The following is a 27,142-nucleotide window of genomic DNA, read 5'->3' as shown; positions in this document are numbered from 1 at the left end:
TCACTAAAATAATAGTTTCATAGAATTGAATTAGATGAGGCCTCAGAGTCCAAGTGGGTCCTTGTTTTCTAATTATCTCACCAATGCAGGTAGTGGTTTCCTACTCTTTTTAAAATTTGAGACAGGGTCTTACTCTCACTCAGACTGGAGTCTAGTGGCACCATCACAGGTCACTGCAGCCTCAAACTCCTGGGTTTAAGTAATCCTCTGCCTCAGCCTCCTGAGTAACTGGGAACACAGGTGTGCTCCACCATGCCCAGCTAATTAAAAAATTCTGTGTATTGACAAGGTCTCACTTTTTTGCTGAGGTCTCAAACTCCTGGCTTTAAGTGATTCTCCTGCCTCAGCCTCCCAAAATGTTGGGAATACAGGTGTGAGCCACAGCACCCAGTTGGCTTCCTAGTATTAAAGATATCCAGAGCAGGTGATTTCACAAACTCCTTCAATAGCCTATCCTACCCTCAATTCACCTTTATCACTAGGAGTTCTTTAAGATTTTTGTCTCTTCTTGCTTTATTGTCATTTCTACTTTTCTCTGTTCTTATCCTTTAAGAAGTAACCAATATTCTTACCTTCTGGTTTGGCTGCTGTGGGAGTGTAAAGATAGACTTCCAGTAGGTCCAGGTAAAGAACACAAAGATGGCATGGTAGAATATGAGGTAAATAACTGAAATAAAAAAAATCAGTGTTTATACTATCTTTTTATCCATTTCTAAAGGTTCAAAAACACAAAGCTCCATCACAAATTTTTATTTTGTTTTCCTATTAACATGTATTCTCTGGTATTATTATGATGGGTTAATTCTATTTTCCCATACAGTGACAGAAACAAGCCATAATGAAAAACTTGAAACAAAGACTTTCTGCAAGTTGAATACCTTAAAAGTTGCCATGTGATTCTTGAAGTAAAGGGGGAATGTCCTTTATGACAATGTAGGGAAAACTACTTCAGCCAATTGTCATTATCTTTGCTACTTTGAGTACTGAAAGGTGATAATGACACAATTTACACAGCATTTTAGAGTTTACAACATGCTTTCACGTATATTATTTCATTTTATTTTCTCAATAAATTTGTAAGATAGGTAATAAGATCGGGATAGTCGATTAACTACCAGAGGCAGTTGATTAACCAAAGTCACACAGGTAGTCTATAATGTAGCCAGGTGTTAAAGACTAAACACTTTTTTTCTTGTAAAAATTTTTGTATAAATTCACACAGTACAAGTAAAATTTCGTTACATGGATATAGGTTGCACAGTGGTGTAGTTAGGGCTTTCAAGAGTATCTATCACCTGAATAATGTACATAGTACCTACTAAGTAGTTTCTCATCATCCACCCATCTCCCACCCCCTCACCCATACCAGTCTCTATTTTCTATCATTCCACATCCTATTTCCATATGTACACATTATTTAGCTTCCACTTATGAGTGAGAACATGAGGTATTTGTCTTTCTGTTTCTGAGTTGTTTCACTTAAGATAATGGCCTCCAGTTACATCCATCTTGCTGCAAAAGACAGGATTTCATTCTTTCTTACGGCTGAATAGTATTCCATTGAAGATTATATACTTTTGAAGTGTGGGTTGTACTTTTGAGACAGTTATAAAAGTGGCTTTCTATTACCTTTCTTTTCACACTCTTTGCCTTTTAGATAGCTCTTCTCATATGGGATATTCTGGTATTCTCCACAGAGGTGGTTATAAGACTACAAGACAGACGGTCGGGAGCAAGATGGCCAAATACGAACAGCTCCAGCCTCCAGCTCTCAGCGTGAGCGACACAGAAGACGGGTGATTTCTGCATTTTCAACTAAGTTACTGGGTTCATCTCACTGGGGAGTGCCGGACAATCAGTGCTGGTCAGCTGGTGCAGCCTGACCAGCAAGAGCTGAAGCAGGGCAAGGCATTGCCACACCTGGGAAGCGCAAGGGGGAAGGGAATCCCTTTTCCTAGTCAAGGGAAACTGAGACACACAACACCTGGAAAATCGGGTAACTCCCACCCAAATATTGTGCTTTACCAAGGGTCTTAGCAAACGGCACACCAGGAGATTATATCCTACACCTGGCCTGGAGGGTCCCACACCCACGGAGCCTCCCTCATTACTAGCACAGCAGTCTGAGATCTAAGGGCAAGGCAGCAGCGTGGCTGGGGGAGGGGTGCCCGCCATTGCTGAGGCTTAAGTAGGTAAACAAAGCCTCCAGGAAGCTCGAACTGGGTGGAGCTCACCACAGCACAAAGAGGCCTGCCTGTCTCTGAAGACTCCACCTCTGGGTGGAGTCTGACAGCTTTGAAGAGAACAGTGGATCTCCCAGCACTGAGGTTGAGATCTGAGAATGAACAGACTGCCTGCTCAAGCGAGTCGCTGACCCTTGAGTAGCCTAACTGCGAGACATCCCCTACTAGGTGCAGACCGACACCTCACACCTCACATGGCAGGGTACACCCCTGAGACGAAGCTTCCAGAGCAAGAATCAGACAGCAGCACTCGCTGTTCAGCAATATTCTATCTTCTGCAGCCTCTGCTGCTGATACCCAGGCAAACAGGGTCTGGAGTGGACCTCAAGCAATCTCCAACAGACCTACAGCTGAGGGTCCTGACTGTTAGAAGGAAAACTAACAAACAGACAGGACACCCACACCAAAACCCCATCAGTACGTCACCAGCATCAAAGACCAAAGGCAGATAAAACCACAAAGATGGGGAAAAAGCAGGGCGGAAAAGCTGGAAATTCAAAAAATCAGAGCGCAACTCCCCCTCCAAAGGAACGCAGCTCATCGCCAGCAATGGATCAAAGCTGGACGGAGAATGACTTTGACGAGTTCAGAGGAGAAGGCTTCAGTCCATCAAACTTCTCAGAGCTAAAGGAGGAACTACGTACCGAGAGCAAAAAACTAAAAATCTTGAAAAAATAATGGAAGAATGGATAACTAGAATAATCAACGCAGAGAAGGCCATAAACGAACAGACAGAGATAAAAACCATGACATGAGAGATATGTGACAAACACACAGGCTTCCATAACCGACTTGATCAACTGGAAGAAAGAGTATCAATGATTGAAGATCAAATGAATGAAATGAAGTGAGAAGAGAAGTCTAGAGAAAAAAAAGGAAAAAGAAAGGAACAAAGCCTCCAAGAAATATGGGATTATGTGAAAAGACCAAATCTACGTCTGATTGGTATGCCTGAAAGTGAGGGGGAAAATGGAACTAAGTTGGAAAACACTCTTCAGGATATCATCCAGGAGAACTTCCCCAGCCTAGTAAGGCAGGCCAACATTCAAATTCAGGAAATACAAAGAATGCCACAAAGATACTCCTCGAGAAGAGCAACTCAAGACACATAATTGTCAGATTCACCAAAGTTGAAATGAAGGAAAAAATGTTAAGGGCAGCCAGAGAGAAAGGTCGGGTTACCCACAAAGGGAAGCCCATCAGACTCACAGCAGCTCTCTCGGCAGAAACTCTACAAGCCGAAAGAGAGTGAGGGCCTATATTAAACATTCGTAAAGAAAAGAATTTTTAACCCAGAATTTCATATCAAGCCAAACTAAGTTTCATCAGTGAAGGAGAAATAAAATCCTTTACAGACAAGCAAATGCTTAGAGATTTTGTCACCACCGCCTGCCCTACAAGAGATTCTGAAGGAAGCACTAAACATGGAAAGGAACAACCGGTACCAGTCATTGCAAAAACATGCCAAAATGTAAAGACCATCCATGCTGGGAAGAAATTGCATCAACTAACGAGCAAAATAACCAGTTAATATCACAATGACAGGATCAAGATCACACATAACAATATTAACCTTAAATGCAAATGCACTAAATGGTGCAATTAAAAGACACAGACTGACAAATTGGATAAAGAGTCAACAAACATCAGTTCGCTGTATTCAGGAGACCCATCTAACCTGCAGAGACACACCTAGGCTCAAAATAAAGGGATGGAGGAAGATTTACCAAGCAAATGGAGAACAAAAAAAAGCAGGGGTTGCAATCCTAGTCTCTGATAAAACAGACTTTAAACCATCAAAGATCAAAAGAGACAAAGAAGGTATTACATAACGGTAAAGGGATCAATTCAACAGGAAGAGCTAACTATCCTAAATATATATGCACCCAATACAGGAGCACCCAGATTCATAAAGCAAATCCTTAGAGACTTACAAAGAGACTTAGACTCCCATACAATAATAATGGGATGCTTCAACACCCCACTGTCAACATTAGACAGATCAAGGAGACAGAAAGTTAACAAGGATATCCAGGAATTGAACTCAACTCTGCACCAAGTGGACCTAATAGATATCTACAGAACTCTCCACTCCAAAGCAAGATAATATATATTCTTCTCAGCACCACATCACACTTATTCCAAAATTGACCACATAGTTGGAAGTAAAGCACTCCTCAGCAAATGGAAAAGAACAGAAATTATAACAAACTGTCTCTCACACCACAGTGCAATCAAACTAGAACTCAGGACTAAGAAACTCAATCAAAACTGCTCAACTACATGGAAACTGAACAACCTGCTCCTGAATGACTACTGGGTACATAACGTAATGAAGGCAGAAATAAAGATGTTCTTTGAAACCAATGAGAACAAAGATACAATATACCAGAATCTCTGGGACATATTTAAAGCAGTGTGTAGAGGGAAATTTATAGCACTAAATGCCCATAAGAGAAAGCTGGAAAGATCTAAAATTGACACCCTAACATCACAATTAAAAGAACTAGAGAAGTAAGAGCAAACACATTCAAAAGCTAGCAGAAGGCAAGAAATAACTAAGATCAGAGCAGAACTGAAGGAAATAGAGACACAAAAAACCCTCCAAAAAATCAATCAATCCAGGAGCTGGTTTTTTGAAAAGATCAACAAAATTGATAGACCGCTAGCAAGACTAATAAAGAAGAAAAAAGAGAAGAATCAAACTGACGCAATAAAAAACGACAAAGGGGATATCACCACCGACCCCACAGAAATACAAACTACCATTAGAGAATACCATAAATACTTCTACACAAATAAACTAAAAAACCTAGAAGAAATGGATGATTTCTTGGACACTTAAACTCTCTCAAGACTAAACTAGGAAGAAATTGAATCCCTGAATAGACCAATAGCAGGCTCTGAAATTGAGGCAAAAATTAATAGTCTACCAAACAAAAGAAGTCCAGGACCACATGGATTCACAGCCGAGTTCTATCAGAGGTCAAAGGAGGAGCTGGTACCATTCCTTCTGAAACTATTCCAATCAATAGAAAAAGAGGGAATCCTCCCTCACTCATTTCATGAGGCCAACATCATCCTGATACCAAAGCCTGGCAGAGACACAACAAAAAAGAGAATTTTAGACCAATATCCCTGATGAACATCGATGCCAAAATCCTCAATAAAATACTGGCAAACCGAAACCAGCAGCACATCCAAAAGCTTATCCACCATGATCAAGTGGGCTGCATCCCTGGGATGCAAGGCTGGTTCAACATACACAAATCAATAAATGCAATCCAGCATATAAACAGAACCAAAGACAAAAACCACAGGATTATCTCAATAGATGCAAAAAAGGCCTTTGACAAATGCAACAGCCCTTCCTGCTAAAAACTCTCAATAAATTCGGTATTGATGCAATGTATCTCAAAATAATAAGAGCTATTTATGACAAACCCACAGCCAATATCATACTGAATGGACAAAAACTGGAAGCATTCCCTTTGAAAACTGGCACAAGACAGGGATGCCCTCTCTCACCACTACTTTCTACATAGTGTTGGAAGTTTTGGCTAGGGCAATCAGGCAAGAGAAAGAAATAAAGGGTATTCAATTAGGAAAAAAAGAAGTCAAATTGTCCCTGTTTGCATGACATGATTGTATATTTAGAAAACCCCATCATCTCAGACCAAAATCTCCTTAAGCTGATAAGCAACTTCAGCAAAGTCTCAGGATACAAAATTAATGTGCAAAAATCACAAGCATTCTTATACACCAGTGACAGACAAAGAGAGAGCCAATTCATGAATGAACTTCCATTCACAATTGCTTCAAAGAGAATAAAATACCTAGGAATCCAACTGACAAGGGATGTAAAGGACCTCTTCAAGGAGAACTACAAACCACTGCTCAGTGAAATAAAAGAGGACACAAACAAATGGAAGAACATACCATGCTCATGGATAGGAAGACTCAATATTGTAAAAATGGCCATACTGCCCAAGGAAATTTATAGATTCAATGCCATCCCCATCAAGCTACCAATGACTTTCTTCACAGAATTGGCAAAAAACTTCTTTAAAGTTCATATGGAACCAAAAAAGAGACCGCATTGCCATTAAAATCCTAAATCAAAATAACAAAGCTGGAGGCATCACGCGACCTGACTTCAAACTATACTACAAGGCTACAGTAACCAAAACAGCATGGTACTGGTACCAAAACAGAGATATAGGCCAATGGAACAGAACAGAGCCCTCAGAAATAATACCACACATCTACAGCCATCTGATCTCTGACAAACCTGACAAAAACAAGAAATGGGGAAAGGATTCCCTATTTAATAAATGGTGCTGGGAAAATTGGCTAGCCATAAGTAGAAAGCTGAAACTGGATCCTTTCCTTACTCCTTATATGAAAATTAATTCAAGATGGACTAGAGACTTAAATGTTAGACCTAAAACCATAAAAACCCTAGAAGAAAACGTAGGGAATACCATTCAGGACATAGGCATGGGCAAGGACTTCATGTCTAACACACCAAAAGCAACAGCAACAAAAGCCAAAATTGACAAATGGGATCTAATTAAACTAAAGAGCTTCTGCACAGCAAAAGAAACTACCATCAGAGTGAACAGGCAACCTACAGAATGGGAGAAAAGTTTTGGAATCTACTCATCTGACAAAGGGCTAATATCCAGAACCGACAAATAATTCAAAGAAATTTATGAGAAAAAAGCAAACTACCCCAACAAAAAGTGGGCAAAGGATATGAACAGACATTTCTCAAAAGAAGACATTCATACAGCCAACAGACACATGAAAAAATGCTCATCATCACTGGCCATCAGAGAAATGCAAATCAAAACCACAATGAGATATCATCTCACACCAGTTAGAATGGCAATCATTAAAAAGTCAGGAAACAACAGGTGCTGGAGAGGATGTGGAGAAATAGGAACACTTTTACACTGTTGGTGGGATTGTAAACTAGTTCAACCATTGTGGAAAACAGTATGACGATTCCTCAAGGATCTAGAACTAGAAATACCATATGACCCAGCTATCCCATTACTGGGTATATACCCAGAGGATTATAAATCATGCTTCTATAAAGACACATGCGCACGTTGTATATGGCGGCACTATTCACAATAGCAAAGACTTGGAATCAACCCAAATGTCCATCAGTGACAGACTGGATTAAGAAAATGTGGCACATATACACCATGGAATACTATGCAGCCATAAAAAAGGATGAGTTTGTGTCCTTTGTAGGGACATGGATGCAGCTGGAAACCATCATTCTCAGCAAACTCTCGCAAGAACAGAAAACCAAACACCGGTACCATGCTGTTTTGGTTACTGTAGCCTTGTAGTATAGTTTGAAGTCAGATAGCGTGATGCCTCCAGCTTTGTTATTTTGATTTAGGATTTTATTGGCAACGCGGTCTCCTTTTGGTTCCATATGAACTTTAAAGAAGTTTTTTACAATTCTGTGAAGAAAGTCATTGGTAGCTTGATGGGGATGGCATTGAATCTATAAATTACCTTGGGCAATATGGCCATTTTCACGATATTGATTCTTCCTATCCATGAACATGGTATGTTCTTCCATTTGTTTGCGTCCTCTTTTATTTCACTGAGCAGTGGTTTGTAGTTCTCCTTGAAGAGGTCCTTTACATCCTTTGTAAGTTCGATTCCTAGGTATTTTATTCTCTTTGAAGCAATTGTGAATGGAAGTTCATTCATGAATTGGCTCTCTGTTTGACTGTCACTGGTGTATAAGAATGCTTGTGATTTTGCACATTAATTTTGTATCCTGAGACTTTGCTGAGGTTTCTTAACAGCTTAAGGAGATTTTGGTCTGAGATGATGGGGTTTTCTAAATATACAATCATATCATCTGCAAATAGGGACAATTTGACTTCTTCTTTTCCTAATTGAATACCCTTTATTTCTTTCTCTTGCCTGATTGCCCTAGCCAGAACTTCCAACACTATGTTGAATAGGAGTGGTGAGAGAGGGCATCGCTGTCTTCTGCCAGTTTTCAAGGGGAATGCTTCAAGTTTTTGCCTATTCACTATGATACTGGCTGTGGGTTTGTCATAAATAGCTCTTATTATTTTGAGATACGTTCCATCAATACCGAATTTATTGAGCGTTTTTAGCAGGAAGGGCTGTTGCATTTTGTCAAAGGCCTTTTCTGCATCTATTGAGATAATCATGTGGTTTTTGTCTTTGGTTCTGTTTATATGCTGGATTACGTTTATTGATTTGTGTATGTTGAACCAGCTTTGCATCCCAGGGATGAAGCCCACTTACCAAAACAGAGATATAGACCAATGGAACAGAACAGAGTCCTTAGAAATAATACCACACATCTACAGCCATCTGATCTTTGACAAACCTGAGAAAAACAAGAAATGGGGAAAGGATTCCCTATTTAATAAATGGTATGGGAAAATTGGCTAGCCATAAATAGAAAGCTGAAACTGGATCCTTTCCTTACTCCTTATACGAAAATTAATTCAAGATGGATTAGAGACTTAAACGTTAGACCTAATATCATAAAAATCCTAGAAGAAAATCTAGGTAATACCATTCAGGACATAGGCGTGAGCAAGGACTTGATATCTAAAACACCAAAAGCAACAGCAACAAAAGCCAAAATTGACAAATGGGATCTAATTAAACTAAAGAGCTTCTGCACAGCAAAAGAAACTACCATGAGAGTGAACAGGCAACCTATAGAATGGGAGAAAATTTTTGCAGTCTGCTTATCTGACACAGGGCTAATATCCAGAACCTAGAAAGAACTCAAACAAATTTACAAGAAAAAAACAAACAACCCCATCAAAAAATGGGCAAAGAGTATGAACAGATATTTCTCTGAAGAAGACATACATACAGCCAACAGACACATGAAAAAATGCTCGTCATCACTGGCCATCAGAGAAATGCAAATCAAAACCACAATAAGATACCATCTCACACCAGTTAGAATGGCGATCATTAAAAAAGCAGGAAAAAACAGGTGCTGGAGAGGATGTGGAGAAATAGGAACACTTTTACACTGTTGGTTGGATTGTAAACTAGTTGAACTATTGTGGAATACAGTATGATGATTCCTCGAGGATCTAGAACTAGAAATACCATATGACCCAGCCATCCGTTTACTGGGTATATACCCAAAGGATTATAAATCATGCTGCTATAAAGACACATGCACACGTATGTTTATTGCAGCACTATTCACAATAGCAAAGACTTGGAATCAACCCAAATGTCCATCAGTGACAGATTGGATTAAGGAAATGTGGCACATATACACCATGGAATACTATGTTTCATAAAAAGCGATGAGTCATAGGTCCTTTGTAGGACATGGATGCAGCTGGGAAACCATCGCTCTAGCAAACTATCACAAGAACAGAAAACCAAACACCGCGATGTTCCCTCACTCATTGGTGGGAATTCGAACAACAGATCACCTGGACTCGAAGGGAACATGACACAATCGGGCCCATATGGGGAGTGGGGGTGGGGGTGGGATGGCATTGGGAGTTATACCTGATGTAAAATGACTCTTGTGCTGATGGTGGTGACGAAGCTGATGAGTGCAGCACACCAGCATGGCACAAGCATACATAATGCATCAAACCTGCACATTGTGCAACATGTATCCTAGAACTTAAAGTATAATAATCAAAAAAAAAAAAAAAAAAAAAAAAACAAAGATACTAAGAAACAAAAAAAAGAAAAGAAAACCAAACACCGCATGTTCCCTACCCATAGGTGGGAATTGAACAACGAGATCACTTGACAGGGGAAGGGAACACTCACACACAGGGGCCTATTATGGGGAGTGGGGAGGGGGAAGGGATGGCATTGAGAGTTATACCTGGTGTAAATGAGGAGTTGATGGGTGCTGACGAGTTGATGGGTGCAGCACACCAACATGGCACAAGTATACATATGTAACAAACCTGCACGTTGTGCACATGTACCCTAGAACTTAAAGTATAATAAAAAATAAAAATAAAAATAAAAAATAAAAAGAAGACATTCTTTAGTGACATTAGAAAAGAAAAAAAAAACAAAAAACTTCAAGACTCTGAGTCCTTAAATGGTATGGTCTTAGGAGATGTGTATATACTTCAACCCATCAGATAAATTCAAGGGAATAATGTGACTCAAGACTAACTTAATAGAACTGAGCCTCTCATACATTTATAACTGAATTGAAAAAAAAAACAAAAAAGAGAGACCCTATTCTCCTGGCCCAGTGCTCCCAGCCATACAGGGCAGGACCTTTTATATGTGCTTGATTTTTGTAATTATGAAATCTCATTTTAAAATTCAAGCAATATAAAGTAAAAGGTAAATGTCCACCCCACATACACATCTAACTTCTCACCTCCCCATTCCAAGGCACAACACCTCTTTGGTGTTTGGTATGTATCATTCCAGATCCTCTTATTTGTATATGTTTATACAAATATATGTACACCAGAAACATGAAAGATTTGTAATATTTTAACATTGTAAATTGTATCTTTTTTTAAAGGTAATATATTTACAAGGTTTAAAATCTGAAAGTATAGAAGAGTATACAGTGAAAAGTCTTCCTATACCTGTCCCCCAGCCACCCAGTTCTCCTCGCTGGAAGCAACCAACATCACAAAGCCATGACTTTGTTGTGTATCCTTTATGATTTTATACATATAAAATCACCCAAGTAGTGTGTTTTTCCACAAGTAGCAGTATTCTATACACACTGTTTTGTACCTTACTCATTTTTCACTTACTATAAATTACCGTAATTTATTTAACCAGGCTGTCTCTGAGGAAAATTTATTTTTCCCCTTCTCTTGCTAATACAAATAATGCTTCAATGAATAATTTTTATATATGTCATCAGCACAGGCACAAAAAATATCTATAGGATCAATTATATGAAGTGAAACTGCAAGGTCAAAAGGGATGTCTGTTGGTAGATACTGCCTAATTGCCATTAAGAATATTTGTATTTAATTTATATTCTCATCATCAATAAGTGAGAGTGCCTCTTTCATTGACCTCTAGATTTTAAGATTTTTTCAAGAGTTGTGTCCAGTGTTTAGCTGGCTACCCCTGAGAGTGTCTCTAATCGAGCCTTTGTGAAGTGCTATCATACTTTTTTCTCTTAGGCAATGCCTTTAAATGTTTTTTTCTTTTTTTTTTAAATGTGTTATCTTTTGCAACTGTTTTGTTTCTTGGATTTTATGAGGTTTGTACGGGGAAAATTACATGACTAAGTTATGTCAACTCATGTTCCTTCAGTATGGGAGTGTGAAATATTCGATTTTTAAAGAGATCAGGAGAAAACAATTTCATGTTTACCCGCTCATGATACACTTCAAGGGTAATGTGGTTAACGAATTTGGATCACCTGAGTGACTGAGAACTAAATTCTTACACTTGGCAGTATCTTAACACATTAACTATATTTTTAATTCCAATGGTTGAGATGGAAAGCATGGGACTTTAACTTGTTCCAGGTACTACTACACACCAACTAGTTCAATCATGGACTTGGAAACAGCTCGCTCCCATTCCTACATTACAAGGTTTCACAGAAATTATGGGTACTTTTAAATAAATGGGTAGAAAATGAAGGATTTTGAGGTTAAATGACTAAGTTGAGGTTATTGTATAAACTGGTAAAATAGGAACTATATCAATATTTTAGAGTAAGAGAGAGATCATTTGGTTCAACACTGATTTTGCAGAGAAGTAACTGAGGCCCAGAGGTGCAAGTGATTTAATCAGAATTACCCAGCAAAGTTATGGAAGCAATGGAACCAGAATCCAAGTTTCTTCAGTCCCAGTCCAGAGTGCTTTTCCCTAGAGCAGTGATTCTCAAATTTCAGTTTGCATCAGAGCCACCCATAAAGGTTATTAAGATGCTGCAGATCAGGGGGAAGTTTGTCAGCCAGACGGTGACATCTCTCTCTGAGCATAACACTTAGCAATAAAATGTTAATTCTAATATTTGAGTTCATTGCTTTACTTTACATTCTCTGCTTTACAAACTCTTAACAAAAAGCTAGACCTTGTTTTTCAGCTATTTGAAGGAATGAAGATAATGGTGTAAGAGGCCCATAAGGTGTGCCCAAGGATCTCATTCTTCATGACAGTACAAGAATTGCTCAAGAGTTGGTTCCCAACAGACGATGGAGACTACTGTGTTGGGGGTGGGGAGCAAGGGTTGAAAAACTACCTATTGTGTACTATGCTTACTATTTGGGTGATGGGATCAATTGTACTCCAAACTTCACCATCATGCAAAATACCCAGCTAACAAACCTGCACATGTACCCCCTGAATCTACAAAAAAAAGTGAAATTATTTCTTAAAAAGAGTTGTTTCCATGATTTAGCTACCCTCTAGATTTCAAGATTTTCTCAAGAGTTGTGTCCAATGTTTAGTTGGCTGCCCACTGGGAATATCTCTAATGCTGGGATCAAATTCTGGTGCTAATACATGATATTATGTTTTGAAAGGTCTTAGTTTTCCTCATTGATATCCACTTCAAAAGTTAGGGTTGTCTTCCAGGCATCCTAATTTCTTCTAATTATCCATTAGGCATCTACCACTCATCAATTTACATAAACCTTCTATGAAGCTGGTTAGATTATCAGTCTATACCAATTCTTTGGGAGTAATGAGTCTCAGAAGTTTGCCAGCCACTATGCAAAGCAGGGCTTCATATTAGTTGTCTTAAACAGCATTGTTAAGTTTCAAAGAGCTTTCTAGCACTCATGTATTGGAATCTGGTGAATGACATCAAGCTAACAACATACACAAACTTATGTTTATAAACTTTAATGATAGTCCCTTTCAGATTTTGTTTGTTCCATGCGATGAGGTCTCTCCTTTTGGGTCTGTTTTGGGCATTGAGGTGTTGTGCAAAATCCAGTAGGTTTGGAATCAGATGACTAGGTTTTGAACTCTGGATTTGCCCTTAGTAACTATATGTCCTTGAGAAGCTGGTTAACCTTGCTAATAATCATATGTGTATCTATATGATCACATGTATGTATACGTGTGTGTGTGTATATATATATATGAATAAAATACCTGCTTGTCAAAGTTGTGGTAATTAATTGGCTTAAATGTGTGAAAGTATCTGACATACTCTAAGGACTTAATAAACCTGTTTTCTTCCTCTCGCTTTCTCTTCAATCTTAGTGATTTGTTTTCTGAGACATGGTGATAAAAATTACACAGATTTTGGGGGCAGATGAACCATGGTTTTGTTAAACAAGAGAAAAAATGGGCCAGGCATGGTGGTTCATGCATGTAATCCCAGCCCTTTGGAAGGCTGACGTGGGAGGATTGGCCCAGGCAGAAAAGTAAGACCTTATCACTACAAAAAAATAACCTGGGCATGGTGGCACATGCTTGCAGTTCCAGTTACTTGGGAGGGAGAGGTGGGAAGATCACTTGAGCCCAGAAATTTGAGGCTGCAGTGAGCTATGATGGCACCACTGCACTCCAGCCTGGGTGATATAGTGAGACCCTGTCTCTAAAAAAATAAAAACTAAATTAAAAAAATAGAATAGTTTATTTCTAGTCCTCTTGTTGAAAATGCCTACCCACAAGTTCCATTGATTCACTGATCTTGGGGATAAGAAAGTACACAGGCCAATATGTCTTGGGGAATAATCTTTGGCTTCTTTCCTGGTTTAAAATGGGTAGTTGAAATATCATTATTCTGCCTGTATAATTTGGATTAAGTACTGCCCAATGCATTGAAATTGTCAGGGATATTCATAGAAGACTACACACACACACACACACACACACACACAAAGTAGACTCTCTATTGCCTATATGGTGGGTAGGGATTGTAAACTAGTTCTCTGCTGGCTAAGGAAGTGGAAGGGATTCTACCAATCACAATGTGGTTCCCTCAGAATGTATTACCTTTTGTTGATGTAACCAATAATTCCTCTATCTCATTAATATGATGTTGACTTAATTTATGTTAATTTCATACATTTTCAGAGTTGGAAGAAAACTTAGATACTATTTGATCTAATGTATTAAGAAGATGCATCAATCTGCTCTACATTATCCCTAATAATTGTTTACTCAGCTTTTGTGAACACCTGCAGTAATGGAGGAACTTAGCTCCTGGAACGGCCTATTCTATTGTTGGAAAACTCCAATTGTTAGACACATTTTCCTCATATCAAGTATCAATATATCTCCTCACAACTCCCTCCTATTGATTGTAATTTTGCTCCACGGGGAGGAATCAGATTTGCTTAAAAACAAAGAGACTTATACTCAGGCATTTAAAGATCTGTTATAGCTCAATAATAAGACAAACAGCTCAATAAAAGAGGGCAAAAGACTAAACAGACACTTCACATTAGAAGATATACAGATGGCAAACAAGCATATAAAAAGATTAGTCATTACAGAAGTGCAAATTAAAAATGATAAGGAGACTCCATTTCATACCTTATGGAATAGAATATAAGAAACTATCACCACCACCAACAAAAACAAACTTACAACACTAAATGATAACGAGGATGTAGAATAACGAGAACTCTCATATATCAATTATAGGAAAGCAAAATGGTAGAACTGCTTTGGAAAATACTTTGGCAGTTTCTTATAAGGTTAATCATCCACTTACCATATGACCCAAGAATCTCACAGCTAGGTATTTACTCAAGAGAAACAAAAACATGTATCTCCACAAAGGCTTGTACATATATATTCTTATATGAATATGAAATACTACTCAGCAATAAAAATAAGGTACTTCATACATACACTGACAGATGAATCTTAAAAATATAGGATGCTAAGTGAAGAAAGCCTAATACAAAAGGCTCCATACTGTATGATTCAATTTATATAACTATGGAAAAGGTAAAACTAAAGGGACAGAAAACACCAGCAGTTGCCAGGGGTGGAGAGTGAGAGGATTTCTTGCAAATGGGGTAAAGGGAATCATTTGGGGTAATATAAATAATCTATAACTGTATAGTGGGGTTTTTTTTTTTTTTTTTTTTTTTGAGACAGAGTCTCATTCTGTTGCCCACGCCTTTCTGGAGTGCAGTGGCTAACTTCAGCTCAATGCAAGCTCTGCCTCCTCGGTTCACTATTCTCCTGCCTCAGCCTCCTGGAGTAGCTGGGACTACAGGCTCGCCACCACGCCTGGCTAATTGTTTTTTGTCTTTTAGTAGAGACGGGTTTCACCTCGTTAGCCAGGATGGTCTCGGACCTCTGATCTCGCGTGATCCCGGGCCCCTCCCGCCTTGACCTCCCAAAGTGCTGGGATTACAGGCGTGAGCCACCGTGCCCGGCCATAGTGGTGGTTTTTACACTCCTGTTTACTACTGTCAAAACTTATCAACCTGTATACTCAAAAAGGGTGATACTGCATATAAATTATATCTCAATAAATCTGACAAAAACAAAGATCTAAAAATAGGTCTTTAACTTTGGTGTCTTTTCATCCTAGATTTTTTGACATTTGGCAAAAAAGATGATACATATTTATCTAAGTTGACTTCCCAGTCTAATATTTTTATTTTCCTCAATAGTCATACTCAAATGTGTTAGGACTTACAGGCTATAGGATTGAAAGCCGTGTTGATAGGTACACAGCTATGGTGGGAAGCAAAATCATGACTCTAAAACCTACCATTGGCTGCACTGTGGCTGATGTTTACACACACACACACACACACACACACACATATATATAATCATTTTGGCTCAATATATGCTCCACCCATCAGTAACCTGATACAAATGGAGACTGCAAGGCATGTTGGGAAAGGCAAAGGAGGATGGGAGGTCCAGCCCAGCCCACTGGAGAGAGACTTGTTGAAGCATAGGACAGGCAGAGCTTTGAAATGGTACATTTAGATGTAGCTATATCAAAAGTGACTTGTCAAAAAGTAAAGGGGAAAATTCACTTAAAAAATTAAAATGTGATGTATACAATAGATGCTACCAAACCTCACTCCTTCTGTAACTCTGTAGTGACTACTAAGAACTTACCCTAAGTTATCAATTTCTGTATTATTTGCATTTTAAGAAGTTCAAGTACTTTCATAATCAAGAAAAAATATAAGCTTCAGTTTTAAGTTGATCATTAATGGTTAAATAGAAAATTGGCAGATAGGAGACAAAACTAATGTGCAGCTCCTACTTGGACAGACAAAACAGCATCTGGAGACTCACATTGTAAACTTTTGCTCCAAGAACCACAGTAAGAACATACCAGGAAAACAAAAAAAAATCACAGACCATTTGAAAGAAGCAGTTTGCTGCTGCAAATGCCATGAGACAGCTGAAAAACTGAGTTCCCAAAGTATGACAGAGAGAAAAGTCAACCTCCAAACATACATCCCCACTGGGAAACCTGAAAATCCAGACCACCAAAGAAGGATTTAACCTTACCTAGAGCTGAAATGGATTTAGGGAGCCAAGCAAAATATAAAAGTAGAAGAAGCAGTGGGAAGGGCCCTATAGGCACTCATGGTCCGCAGCTCCAGCCCAGGGAAGCCATTCCTGGCTTTATCTCACAGAGGTCCCTGGGGAAGGGAAGGCAACCAGCAAGAATTGTAGAGAGGCCACAGAATGAAAAAACTTCTAGCTGAACTCTGTAATAATTTCAACTGAGCATGAATTTTCTTGAGCAGAAACCTGGCAGGGGGGAGTGATCAGGAAGCTCAGATATGAGCACAGAAGCCATAGCTGACCAGGTGGGCAGGCAGGCAAGGAGGGGTAAGACCTGAGCCCTGCATGTTTTCTCACTGGGGAGGCTGGCTTGTAGCCTGGGGCAAGATCTCAGCCCTGCTCACCAGCTGCCTGGATATAGATGTGCAGTTGGGAGGTGGGGCAAAGCAGGAATGAGATTGGCCTTGCTGGCTGCATGGAAGCTGGGTGAGGCCTGTCCCTGCCGGCTTTCCCCCACTTCCCTGGCAACTTGTTTGATGCAGCAGACAGCCATAATTCCCCTGGGAACATAACTCCATTGGTGAGAATCACCGTCCCTCCACCATCTCCCATAGTGGCTGCAGCAAGCCCCACCCAAGGAGAGTTTGAGCTCAGACTCACTTAACCTTGCCCTCACATGATGGTTTTTCTTTAACTGCCCTGGTCATCAAAGACAAAAGACAAACTCCTGGGAAACCAATGGCACTACCCATCACCTGAAAAACATGAGTACCCATCCTAGTCAATGTAGGGCAAGATTATATACCCTTCTACGACAGCAGAAGGCACTCTCTTCAAAGCACCACCTGCTGGAGGCCAGCCAACTCAAACCATTACAGCAACTTATAACAGAACAACCCTGCTCCAAAGAGGAAAAAACAAGAGCTAATTCCATGTCCTACAACACCCTGGCTAACTAGAGGTCCTGAGTCTGTCCACGTGACAACTTCACTGCTAGCATAACCAGCATTTGAAAAAAACAGCACACTAAACAAAACTATAAGCAAGGACTTCTACAGAGTCCACTTCACTCCCCTGCCACCTCCAGTGGAACAGGTGCTGGAATCCATGACTGGGAGACCTGAAGATGGATCAAGTCACAGGACTCTTTGCAGACATTCCCCAGAAACAGCCTGGAGCCTGGTAGCTCCAATGGGAGGCTAGACTCGGAAGAACAATAAGAATCACTGCAGTCTGATTCTCAGGAAGCTGTATCCCCAGAGAAAGAAGGAGAGCACCACATCAAGGGAACACTCTGTGGGACAAAAGAATCTGAAGATCAGCCATTGAGTTCCAAATCTTTCCACTGAAACAGTCTACCCAAATAAGAAGGAACCAGAAAAACAATTCTGGTAATATGACAAAACTAGGTTCTATAATATCACCAAAAGATCACACTAGCTCTCCAGCAATTGATCCAAACCAAGAAGAACTCTCTGAACTGCACATAAAGAATTCAGAAGGTTGATTATTAAGCTACTCAAGGAGGCACCAGAGAAAGGTGAAAACCAGCTTAAAGAAATTAAAAAACAATACAAAATATAGATGAAAAAGTCCAGGGTGAAATAGAGATCATAAAAGACAAACACAACTTCTCGAAATGAAGGACACACTTAAAGAATTACAAAATACACTGGAAAGTTTCAACAATAGAATTGAACAAAGAGAAGAAAAAACTTCAGAGCTCGAAGAGAAGGTTTTCAAATTAAACCAATCTGACAAAGACATAGAAAAAAATTAAAAAATGAATAAAGCCTTCAAAAAGTTTGAGTTATGTCAAATGTCCAAACATAAGAATAACTTTGTTCCTGAGGAAAGAAAATCTAAAAGTTTGGACAACTTATTTGAGAGAATAATCGAGAAAAACTTCCCTGGTCTTTCTACTGATCTAGACATCCGAATACAAGAAGCCAAGAACACATGGGCAATTCATTGCAAAAAGATCATCACCTAGGCATACAGTCATCAGGTTACCTAAAGTCAAGATGAAGGAAAGAATCTTAAGAGCTGTGAGGCAGGAGCACCAGGTAACCTATAAAGAAAAACCTAGCAGATTAACAGCAGATTTCTCAGCAGAAACCCTGCAAGCCAGAAGGGATTGGGGTCCTATCCTTGGCCATCTTAAACAAAATAATTGTCTGTCAAGAATTTTGTATCTGGCAAAACTAAGCTTCATAAATGAAGGAGAAATAAAGGCTTTTTCACAAAAACAAATGCTGAGAGAATTTGCCATTACCAAGCCAGCTCTACAAGAAATGTTAAAAGGAGCTCTATATCTTGAAACAAAACCTCAAAATACACCAAAATACAATTTCCTTAAAGTATAAATCCTACAGGACATATTAAAAAAAAAAAAAACGTAATGAAAAAGAAAAACAAGGTATTCAGGTAACAACTAGTATAATGAATAGAACATTACTTCACATCTCAATACTAAAGTTGAATGTAAATGGCCTAAATAATCTATTTAGAAGACACAGAATGGCAGAATGGATAAAAATCTACCAACCAAGTATCTCCTGTTTTCAAGAGACTCACCTAAGACATAGGGACCCACATAAACTTCAGGTAAAGGCATGGAAAAAGACATTCAATGCAAATGGAAACTAAAAGTGAACCAGAGTAGCTATTCTTGTATCAGACAAAACAGACTTTAAAGGAGCAACAGTTTAAAAAAGACAAAGAGAGACACTGTATAATGGTGAAATATTTAGGGCAACAGGAAAATATAGCAATCCTAAATATATATGCACCTAACACTTGTGCTCCCAAATTTATGAAACAATAACTATTAGACCTAAGAAACAAGATAGATGGCAACACAGCAATAGTGGGGGACTTCAATACTCAACTGACAGCACTAGACTGGTCACCAAGACAGAAAGTCAACAAAGAAACAATGGATTTAAACTATATACCCTACAACAAATGGAATTAACAGATATTTACAGAATATTCTACTGAACTACTGCAGAATATACATTCTTTTCATCAGCACATGGAACATTTTGCAAGATAGATCATATGATAGGACACAAAAAAGTCTCAATAAATTTAAGAAAATTGAAATTATATCAAGTACTCTCACAGACAATAGTGGAATCAAATTGGAACTTAACTCCAAAAGGAACCTTCAAAACTATACAAATACATGGAAATTAAATAATCTGCTCCTGAGTGATCTTTGGATCAACAATAAAATCAAGATGGAAAGGAAATAATTCTTTGGACTGAATAATAATAGTGACACAACATATCGAAATTTCTGGGATACAGCAAAAGCAGTGCTAAGAGGAAAGTTTGTAACATTAAGCACCTACACCAAAAAGTCCGAAGAGTGCAAACAAACAATCTAAGCTCACACCTCAAGAAACTAGAGAAACAAGAACAAACCAAACCAAACCAAACCAAGTGGAAGAAAAAAAAGTAACAAAGATCAGAGCAGAACTAAATAAAATTGAAACAAAAAATACAAAAGAGAAATGAAACAAAAAGCTGGATATCTGAAAGATAAAATCAATAGACCATTAGCGAGATTAACCAATATAAAAAGAGAGAAGTACAAATAAGCTCAATTAGAAACAAAATAGGAAATATCACAAATGATAGCACAGAAATACAAAAGATCATTGAAGGCTACTATGAATACCTTCATGACCACAAACTAGAAAACCTAGAGAAGATGGATAAATTCCTAGAAATATTCAAGCTTCCTAGATTAAACCAGGAAGAAATAGAATCTCTGAACATACCAATAACAAGTAGCAAGATAGAAAGAGTAATACAAAAAATGCTAACAAAAAGAAATCCAGGACCAGATAAATTCACAGCTGAATTCTATCAGACATTCAAAGAAGAATTGGTACCACTCCTACTGAAACTATTCAAAAAGACAGAGACAGAGGGAATCCTCCCTAAATCATTCTATAAAGCCAGTATTGTCCTAATACCAAAACCAGGAAAGGATATAACAAAAAAAGAAAACTACAAACCAATATCCCTGATGAATAGAGATGCAAAAATCCTCAACAAAATACTAACAGAATCCAACAGCATATCAAAAAGATAATTCACCATGATCAAGTGGTTTCCTACCAGGGATGAAGGGTTGGTTTAACATACACAAATCAATAAATGTGATACACCATATAAATAGAATTAAAAACAAGAATCATATGATTATCTCAACAGACACAGAAAAAGCATTTGATGAAATCCAGCATCCCTTTATGATTAAAACCCTCAGCAAAATCAGTATAGAAGGGACATACATTATGGCAATGAAAGCCATCTATGACAAACCCACAGCCAATATTATACTGAATGGGGAAAAACTGAAGGCATTCCTCCTGAGAACTAGAACAAGACAAGGATGCCCACCTTTTTTTTTTTTTTTTTTTGAGACAGTGTTTTGCTCTTGTTGCCCAGGCTGGAGTAGAATGGCATGGTCTCAGCTCACTGCAACCTCTGCCTCCCAGGTTCAAGTGATTCTCCTGCCTCAGCCTCCCAGGTAGCTGCGAATACAGGCATGCACCACCATGCCAGGATAATTTTGTGTTTTTTGTAGAGACAGGGTTTCTCCATGTTGGTCAGGCTGGTCTCAAACTCCTGACCTCAGGTAATCTGGCAGCCTCGGCCTGCCAAAGTGTTGGGATTACAGGTGTGAGCCACCATGCCCGGCCGCCCACTTTTACCACTTATAATCAACATAGGATAGGAAGTCCTAGCTAGAGCGATCAGACAAGAGAAAGAAATAGGTAAAGAGAAAATAAAAAATCCAAATCGATAGAGAAATTCAAACTGTTGCTGTTCACCGATGATATGATCGTATACCTAGAAAACCCTAAAGACTCATCCTAAAAGCTCCAGATCTGATCAATGAATGCAGTAGTGTCTGCATACAAAATCAATTTATATAAATCAGTAGCACTGCTATACACCAACAAAGCCCAAGCTGAGAATCAAGTCAAGAACTCAACTCCTTTTACAACAGCTGAAAAAAACAAGAAGTTAGGAATATACCTAACCAAGGAGGTGAAAGACCTCTACAAGGAAAACTACATAACACTGCTGAAAGAAGTCATATAAAAAAGAAGTCATAGATGACACAAACAAGTAGAAACACATCCCATGCTCACGGATGGGTAGAATCAATATTGTGAAAATGACCATACTGACAAAAGCAATCTACAGATTCAATGCAATTCCCATCAAAATCTCATCATTATTCTTCACAGAGCTAGAAAAAAAATCCTGAAATTCGTATGAAACCAAAAAAGAGCCCGCATAGCCAAAGAAAGACTAAGCAAAAAAGAAATCTGGAGGTATCACATTACCCAACTTCAAAGTATACTACCAGGCTACAGTCAACAAAACAGCATGGCACTTGTATAAAAACAGGCACACAAACCAATGGAACAGAATAGAGAACCCAGAAATAAAGCCAAATACTGACAGCCAACTGATCTTTGACAAGAAAACAAAACACAAAATGGGGAAAGGACACCCGATTAAACAAATGGTGCTGGGATAGTTAGCAAGCCACATGTAGAAGAATGAAAGTGAAGCCTCATCTCTCACTGTATACAAAAATCAATTCAAGATGGATCAAAGACTTAAACTAAGACCTGAAATCATAAAAATTCCAGAAAACAACATGGGAAAAACTCTTCTAGACTTTGATTTAGGCAAAGAGCTCATGACCCAGAACCCAAAAGCAAACTCAACAAAAATAAAGATAAATAGATTGGACTTAAACTAAAAATCTTTTGCACAGCAAAATAAATATTCAGCGAAGTAAACAGAAAATCCAAAGAATGGGAAAAACGTTTTTAAACTATGCATCTGATGACGGACTAATATCCAGAATCTACAAGGAACTCAAACAAATCAGCAAGAAAAAACAAATAATCCCATTAAAAAGTGAGCTAAAGACCGGGCGCGGTGGCTCAAGCCTGTAATCCCAGCACTTTGGGAGGCCCAGAGGGGCGGATCACGAGGTCAGGAGATCAAGACCATCCTGGCTAACACGGTGAAACCCCGTCTCTACTAAAAAATACAAAAAAACTAGCGGGGGAGGCGGTGGGCGCCTGTAGTCCCAGCTACTCGGGAGGCTGAGGCAGGAGAATGGCGTGAAACCGGGAGGCGGAGCTTGCAGTGAGCCGAGATCGCGCCACTGCACTCCAGTGTGGGCAACAGAGCGAGACTCCGTCTCAAAAAAAAAAAAAGTGAGCTAAAGACATGAATAGACAATTTTAAAAGGAAGATATACAAATGACCAACCAACATGAAAAAATGCTCAACATTACTAATGATCAGGGAAATGGAAGTCAAAACACAATGAGATACCACCTTATTCCTGCAAGAATGGCCATAATTCAAAAATCAAAAAACAATAAATGTTGGCATGAATGTGGTAAAAAGGGAACACTTTTACACTGCTAATGGGAAGGTAAACTATTACAACCACTATGGAAAACATTACGGAGATTCCCTAAAGAACTGAAAGATCTACCATTTGACTCAGCAATCCCACTACTATGTATCTTTGGTTTAAAATAAAAGAATAAAATAAGTCATATGAAAGACACTTGCACATGTATGTTTACAGCAGCACAATTCACAATTGCAAAAATATGAAACCAGCCTAAATGCTCATCAGCCAATGAGTGGATAAAGAAAATGTGGTGTATACATACCATGGAATAATACTTAGCCATTAAAATAAAAGAATGGCATTTTGAGCAATCTGGATGGAGTTGGAGACCATTATTCTAAGTGAAGTGTCTCAGAAATAGAAAACCAAACATCATATGTTTTCAGTTATAAGTGGGAGCTAAGTTATGAAGATGCAAATGCATTAAGAATGGACTCTGGGGATTTAGGGGAAGGATGGGAGTGGGGTGAGGGATAAAAGGCTACGCACTGGGTTCAGTGTACAGTTTGGGTGATGGGTGCACCAAAATCTCAAAAATCACAGCTAAAGTACTTATCTATGTAACCAAACACCACCTGTTCCCCCAAAACTACTGGAATAATAATAATAATATATGATTAAATAAATCTAGTATACCCATACTATGAAATACTCTGAGATCATTTAAAAATGAAATATATTTGTATATAGTAACATGGAAATACATTTATGATATATTCTTAAGTAAAAAATATAGTTTTGGAAAAATAGGCACAGTATCACTCAATTAAAATAAACAACCAAGTCTATATAAATATACACATTTATACTTATATGTTTCTATGTGAATGCAAAGAAAAAGATCTCAAATACAAATAAAATTAAATATAGCAGTTGTCTATGAATAGTGATAGAGGAGGCAGTGTAAAGATAATTGGAAATTTTCATTTTCTAGATTTCTATATTGTTTGACTTTTCAATAAATATTTTTGTAACAAAAATATCAATATTTAAACGTCTTTTAGAAGTGGATTAGCATCTAAGGGAGGCTTTTATCTGACCTCTAAACTTTAATTATAAAGTAATTTTACAATAATAAATATAAAATATTATTGAGAGCACTGAGATACGTAATAAAAACCAACCTGAAGATTTCCTATACATTCTGAAGGTGAGTCTAAAAGATCATACTGTAGCCCAGACATTTTACTCTCAGTGCCCTCTCACCTTCCTGATGTTTAATATATTACCAATAAATTAAGGTTAGCATAATTGAGAATCTGACACAAAGCAGATCTTTCTTTTATTTTTAAACTTTTATTTTAGGTTCGGGGGCACGTGTGAAGGTTTCTTATATAGGTAAACTTGTGTCACTGGGGTTTGTTGTATAGATTATTTTGTCACCCAGGTATTATTAATCTTAGTACCCAATAGTTATTTTTTTCTGTTCCTCTGCCTCCTGCCACCCTCCATCCTCAAGTAGACCCCAGTGTCTGTTGTTCTCTTCTTCATGGTTCATGAGCTCTCATCGTTTAGCTCCCAGTTATAAGTCAGAACATGCAGTATTTGGTTTTCTGTTCCTGTGTTAGTTTGGTAAAGATAATAGCCTCCAGCCCCATCCATGCTGCCATGAAAGACGTGATCTCACTCTTTTCTATGGCTGCACAGTACTTCATGGTGTGTATGTACCAGATTTTATTTATCCAATCTGTCACTGATGGGCATTTAGGCTGATTCCACATCTTTGCTATTGTGAATAATGCTGCAATGATCACTTGCCTGCATGTGTCTTTATGGTAAAATGATTTATATTACTCGGGGAATATACACCCAGTAATGGGATTGCTGGGTTGAATGGTATTTCTGTTTTTAGGTCTTTGAGGAATCACCACGCTGTCTTCCACAGTTGTTGAACTAATTTACACTCCCACCAACAGTGTGTAAGTGTTCCCTTTTCTCCACCATCTCACCAGCATCTATTATTTTTTGACTTTTTAATAGTAGCCATTCTGAGATGGTATCTCATGGTGGTTTTGATTTGTATTTCTGTAATGATCAGTGATATTGAGCTTTTATTCACATTTGTTGGCCACATGTATGTCTTCTTTTGAAATTGTCTGTTCATGCCCTTTGCCCACTTTTTAATGGGATTATTTGATGTTCTCTTGTAAATTTAAGTTCTTTATAGCTGGTGGATATTAGACTTTTTTCAAGTGAATAGTTTGCAAAAATTTTCTTCCATTCTGTAGGTTGTCTCCCATTCTGTAGGTTGTTTACTCTGTCGATAGTTTCTTTTGCTGTGCAGAAGCTCTTCAGTTTAATTAGATCTCATTTGTCAATTTTTACTTTTGTTAGAAGCGATATTTCTACACTTTGGATTTTCAAATGGAAACCTAATATTCTTATATCAGTTTGCTAGGGCTGCCATAATAAAGGGACACAGACTGGGTCTCTAAACGGCAGAAATTTATTGTCTCACAATTCTGGAGGCTAGAAGTTCAAGATAAAAGTGTCAGCAGGACTGGCCACTTTGAAGGCCTCTCTTCTTGGCATATAGATAGTCATCTTCTCCCTGTGTCTTCACGTGGTCTTCCTTCTGTACCTATGTGTATCCAGAATTCCTTTCCCTATAAGGACATCAGACTGGATTATGGCCCACCCTAGTTGACCTCATTTTAACTTAACTACCTCTTTAAAGGCCTTATACAAATAGTCACATTCTGAAGTACTAAAAGTAAGGGCTTAAACAGATGAATTTTGAGGGGACACAAGTTGACCCATAACAGTTCTGTTATTTAGAAATTACATCTATTTCTGAAAAGGTAAATAATGACAACCATTTTATGAATGAAATCAGAAAATTTAGTATGCAAAACATTTAAAATGCAAATTAATTATTAGATGAGTTGAACTTTTGTTTAAAATGATTAATGGACCTTTTTACAGAAGAGCAACTGTGGGCAATGCATTACTCTTGATTGTATGTGCATCATCTGATGGATCATGCCTAAAGTTCATCTCATTCCTAAATTTATCTCTTAATCATCACCTCATCCCTGGACTCTACTAAATCCCTAAGCTCCAGATCATCCCAGATTTTTACTTCAAGGGTAGAGGAGGGAAGATTTCCCAGTCATGATCTTCAAAATATGGATAGTATGATGCTGAATGAAATCATCTATGCAATATACTTATGAAAGCAAAATAAATACATTATTATGTTTTTAAAAGTATGATCTATGGGAAAACATATGAACTCACATATTTTAAAAAGATCTAGTATTTGATGGCACAACAGGGTGACAACAGTCAACAATATTTTATTATATATTTAAAAATAAATGGTATAACTGGAATATTTATAATACAAAGAAATAATAAATCTTTGAAGTGATGGATATCCCATTTACCCTGGTGTGATTATTACACATTGTATGCCCATATCAAAAAATCTCATGTACCCCCTAAATATATACACCTACTATCTATCCACAAAAATTAAAAAAGAAAAAAGAATATCTGAATCCTGCGAAACCAAGGCAGATTATATATATAGATGTGTGTGTACACACACACACACGAAAATAATATTCAGGACTGTGATTCAGATGACCTGAAGTTTAGTTCTTTCTGTGCAGGAGAATCAGCATAACTAGGTCAATATATTTTACTTCTTTGGTTCTCAATTGTTCTCCCTATAAAATACAAATGTATGGATTTTGACAATCTATTCACAAAAGTAGTCATAAGGAATTATAATCCTGAAATATGTTATGCTTCTTAGAAGGAAGATCTTCCAGATCCTCTCCAATGTTAATAACAATAATAATCATCATCATAATACTATTAACTATTATTTTGTATTTATCATGTGTCAGGCACTATACCAAGAGATTTACACACATAATCTCATTAGTCCTCAAAATAACCTCAAAATAACCATGAAAGGTCACAGAGGAAGAAAGTGAAATTTAGGGAA

The 27,142-nt window shown here is 38.1% G+C and overlaps 1 protein-coding gene across 1 annotated transcript in view; it reads right to left on the bottom strand.

Moving 5' to 3' along the window:
* Positions 1-27,142, bottom strand: part of ZDHHC15 (zinc finger DHHC-type palmitoyltransferase 15) — a 151,911-nt gene that overhangs the window by 100,385 nt on the left and 24,384 nt on the right. The window contains exon 3 of the mRNA XM_031660822.1: positions 573-667. Coding sequence (XP_031516682.1) covers positions 573-667 — 95 coding nt within the window. The remainder of the gene's footprint in view (positions 1-572; positions 668-27,142) is intronic.

Source organism: Papio anubis, chromosome X (genome assembly GCF_008728515.1).
Source record: "Papio anubis isolate 15944 chromosome X, Panubis1.0, whole genome shotgun sequence".
NCBI classification, from domain to species: Eukaryota; Metazoa; Chordata; class Mammalia; order Primates; family Cercopithecidae; genus Papio; species Papio anubis.
The sequence above is the reverse complement of the archived record's forward strand: the minus strand, read 5'-3'. Positions and strand labels throughout refer to the sequence as shown.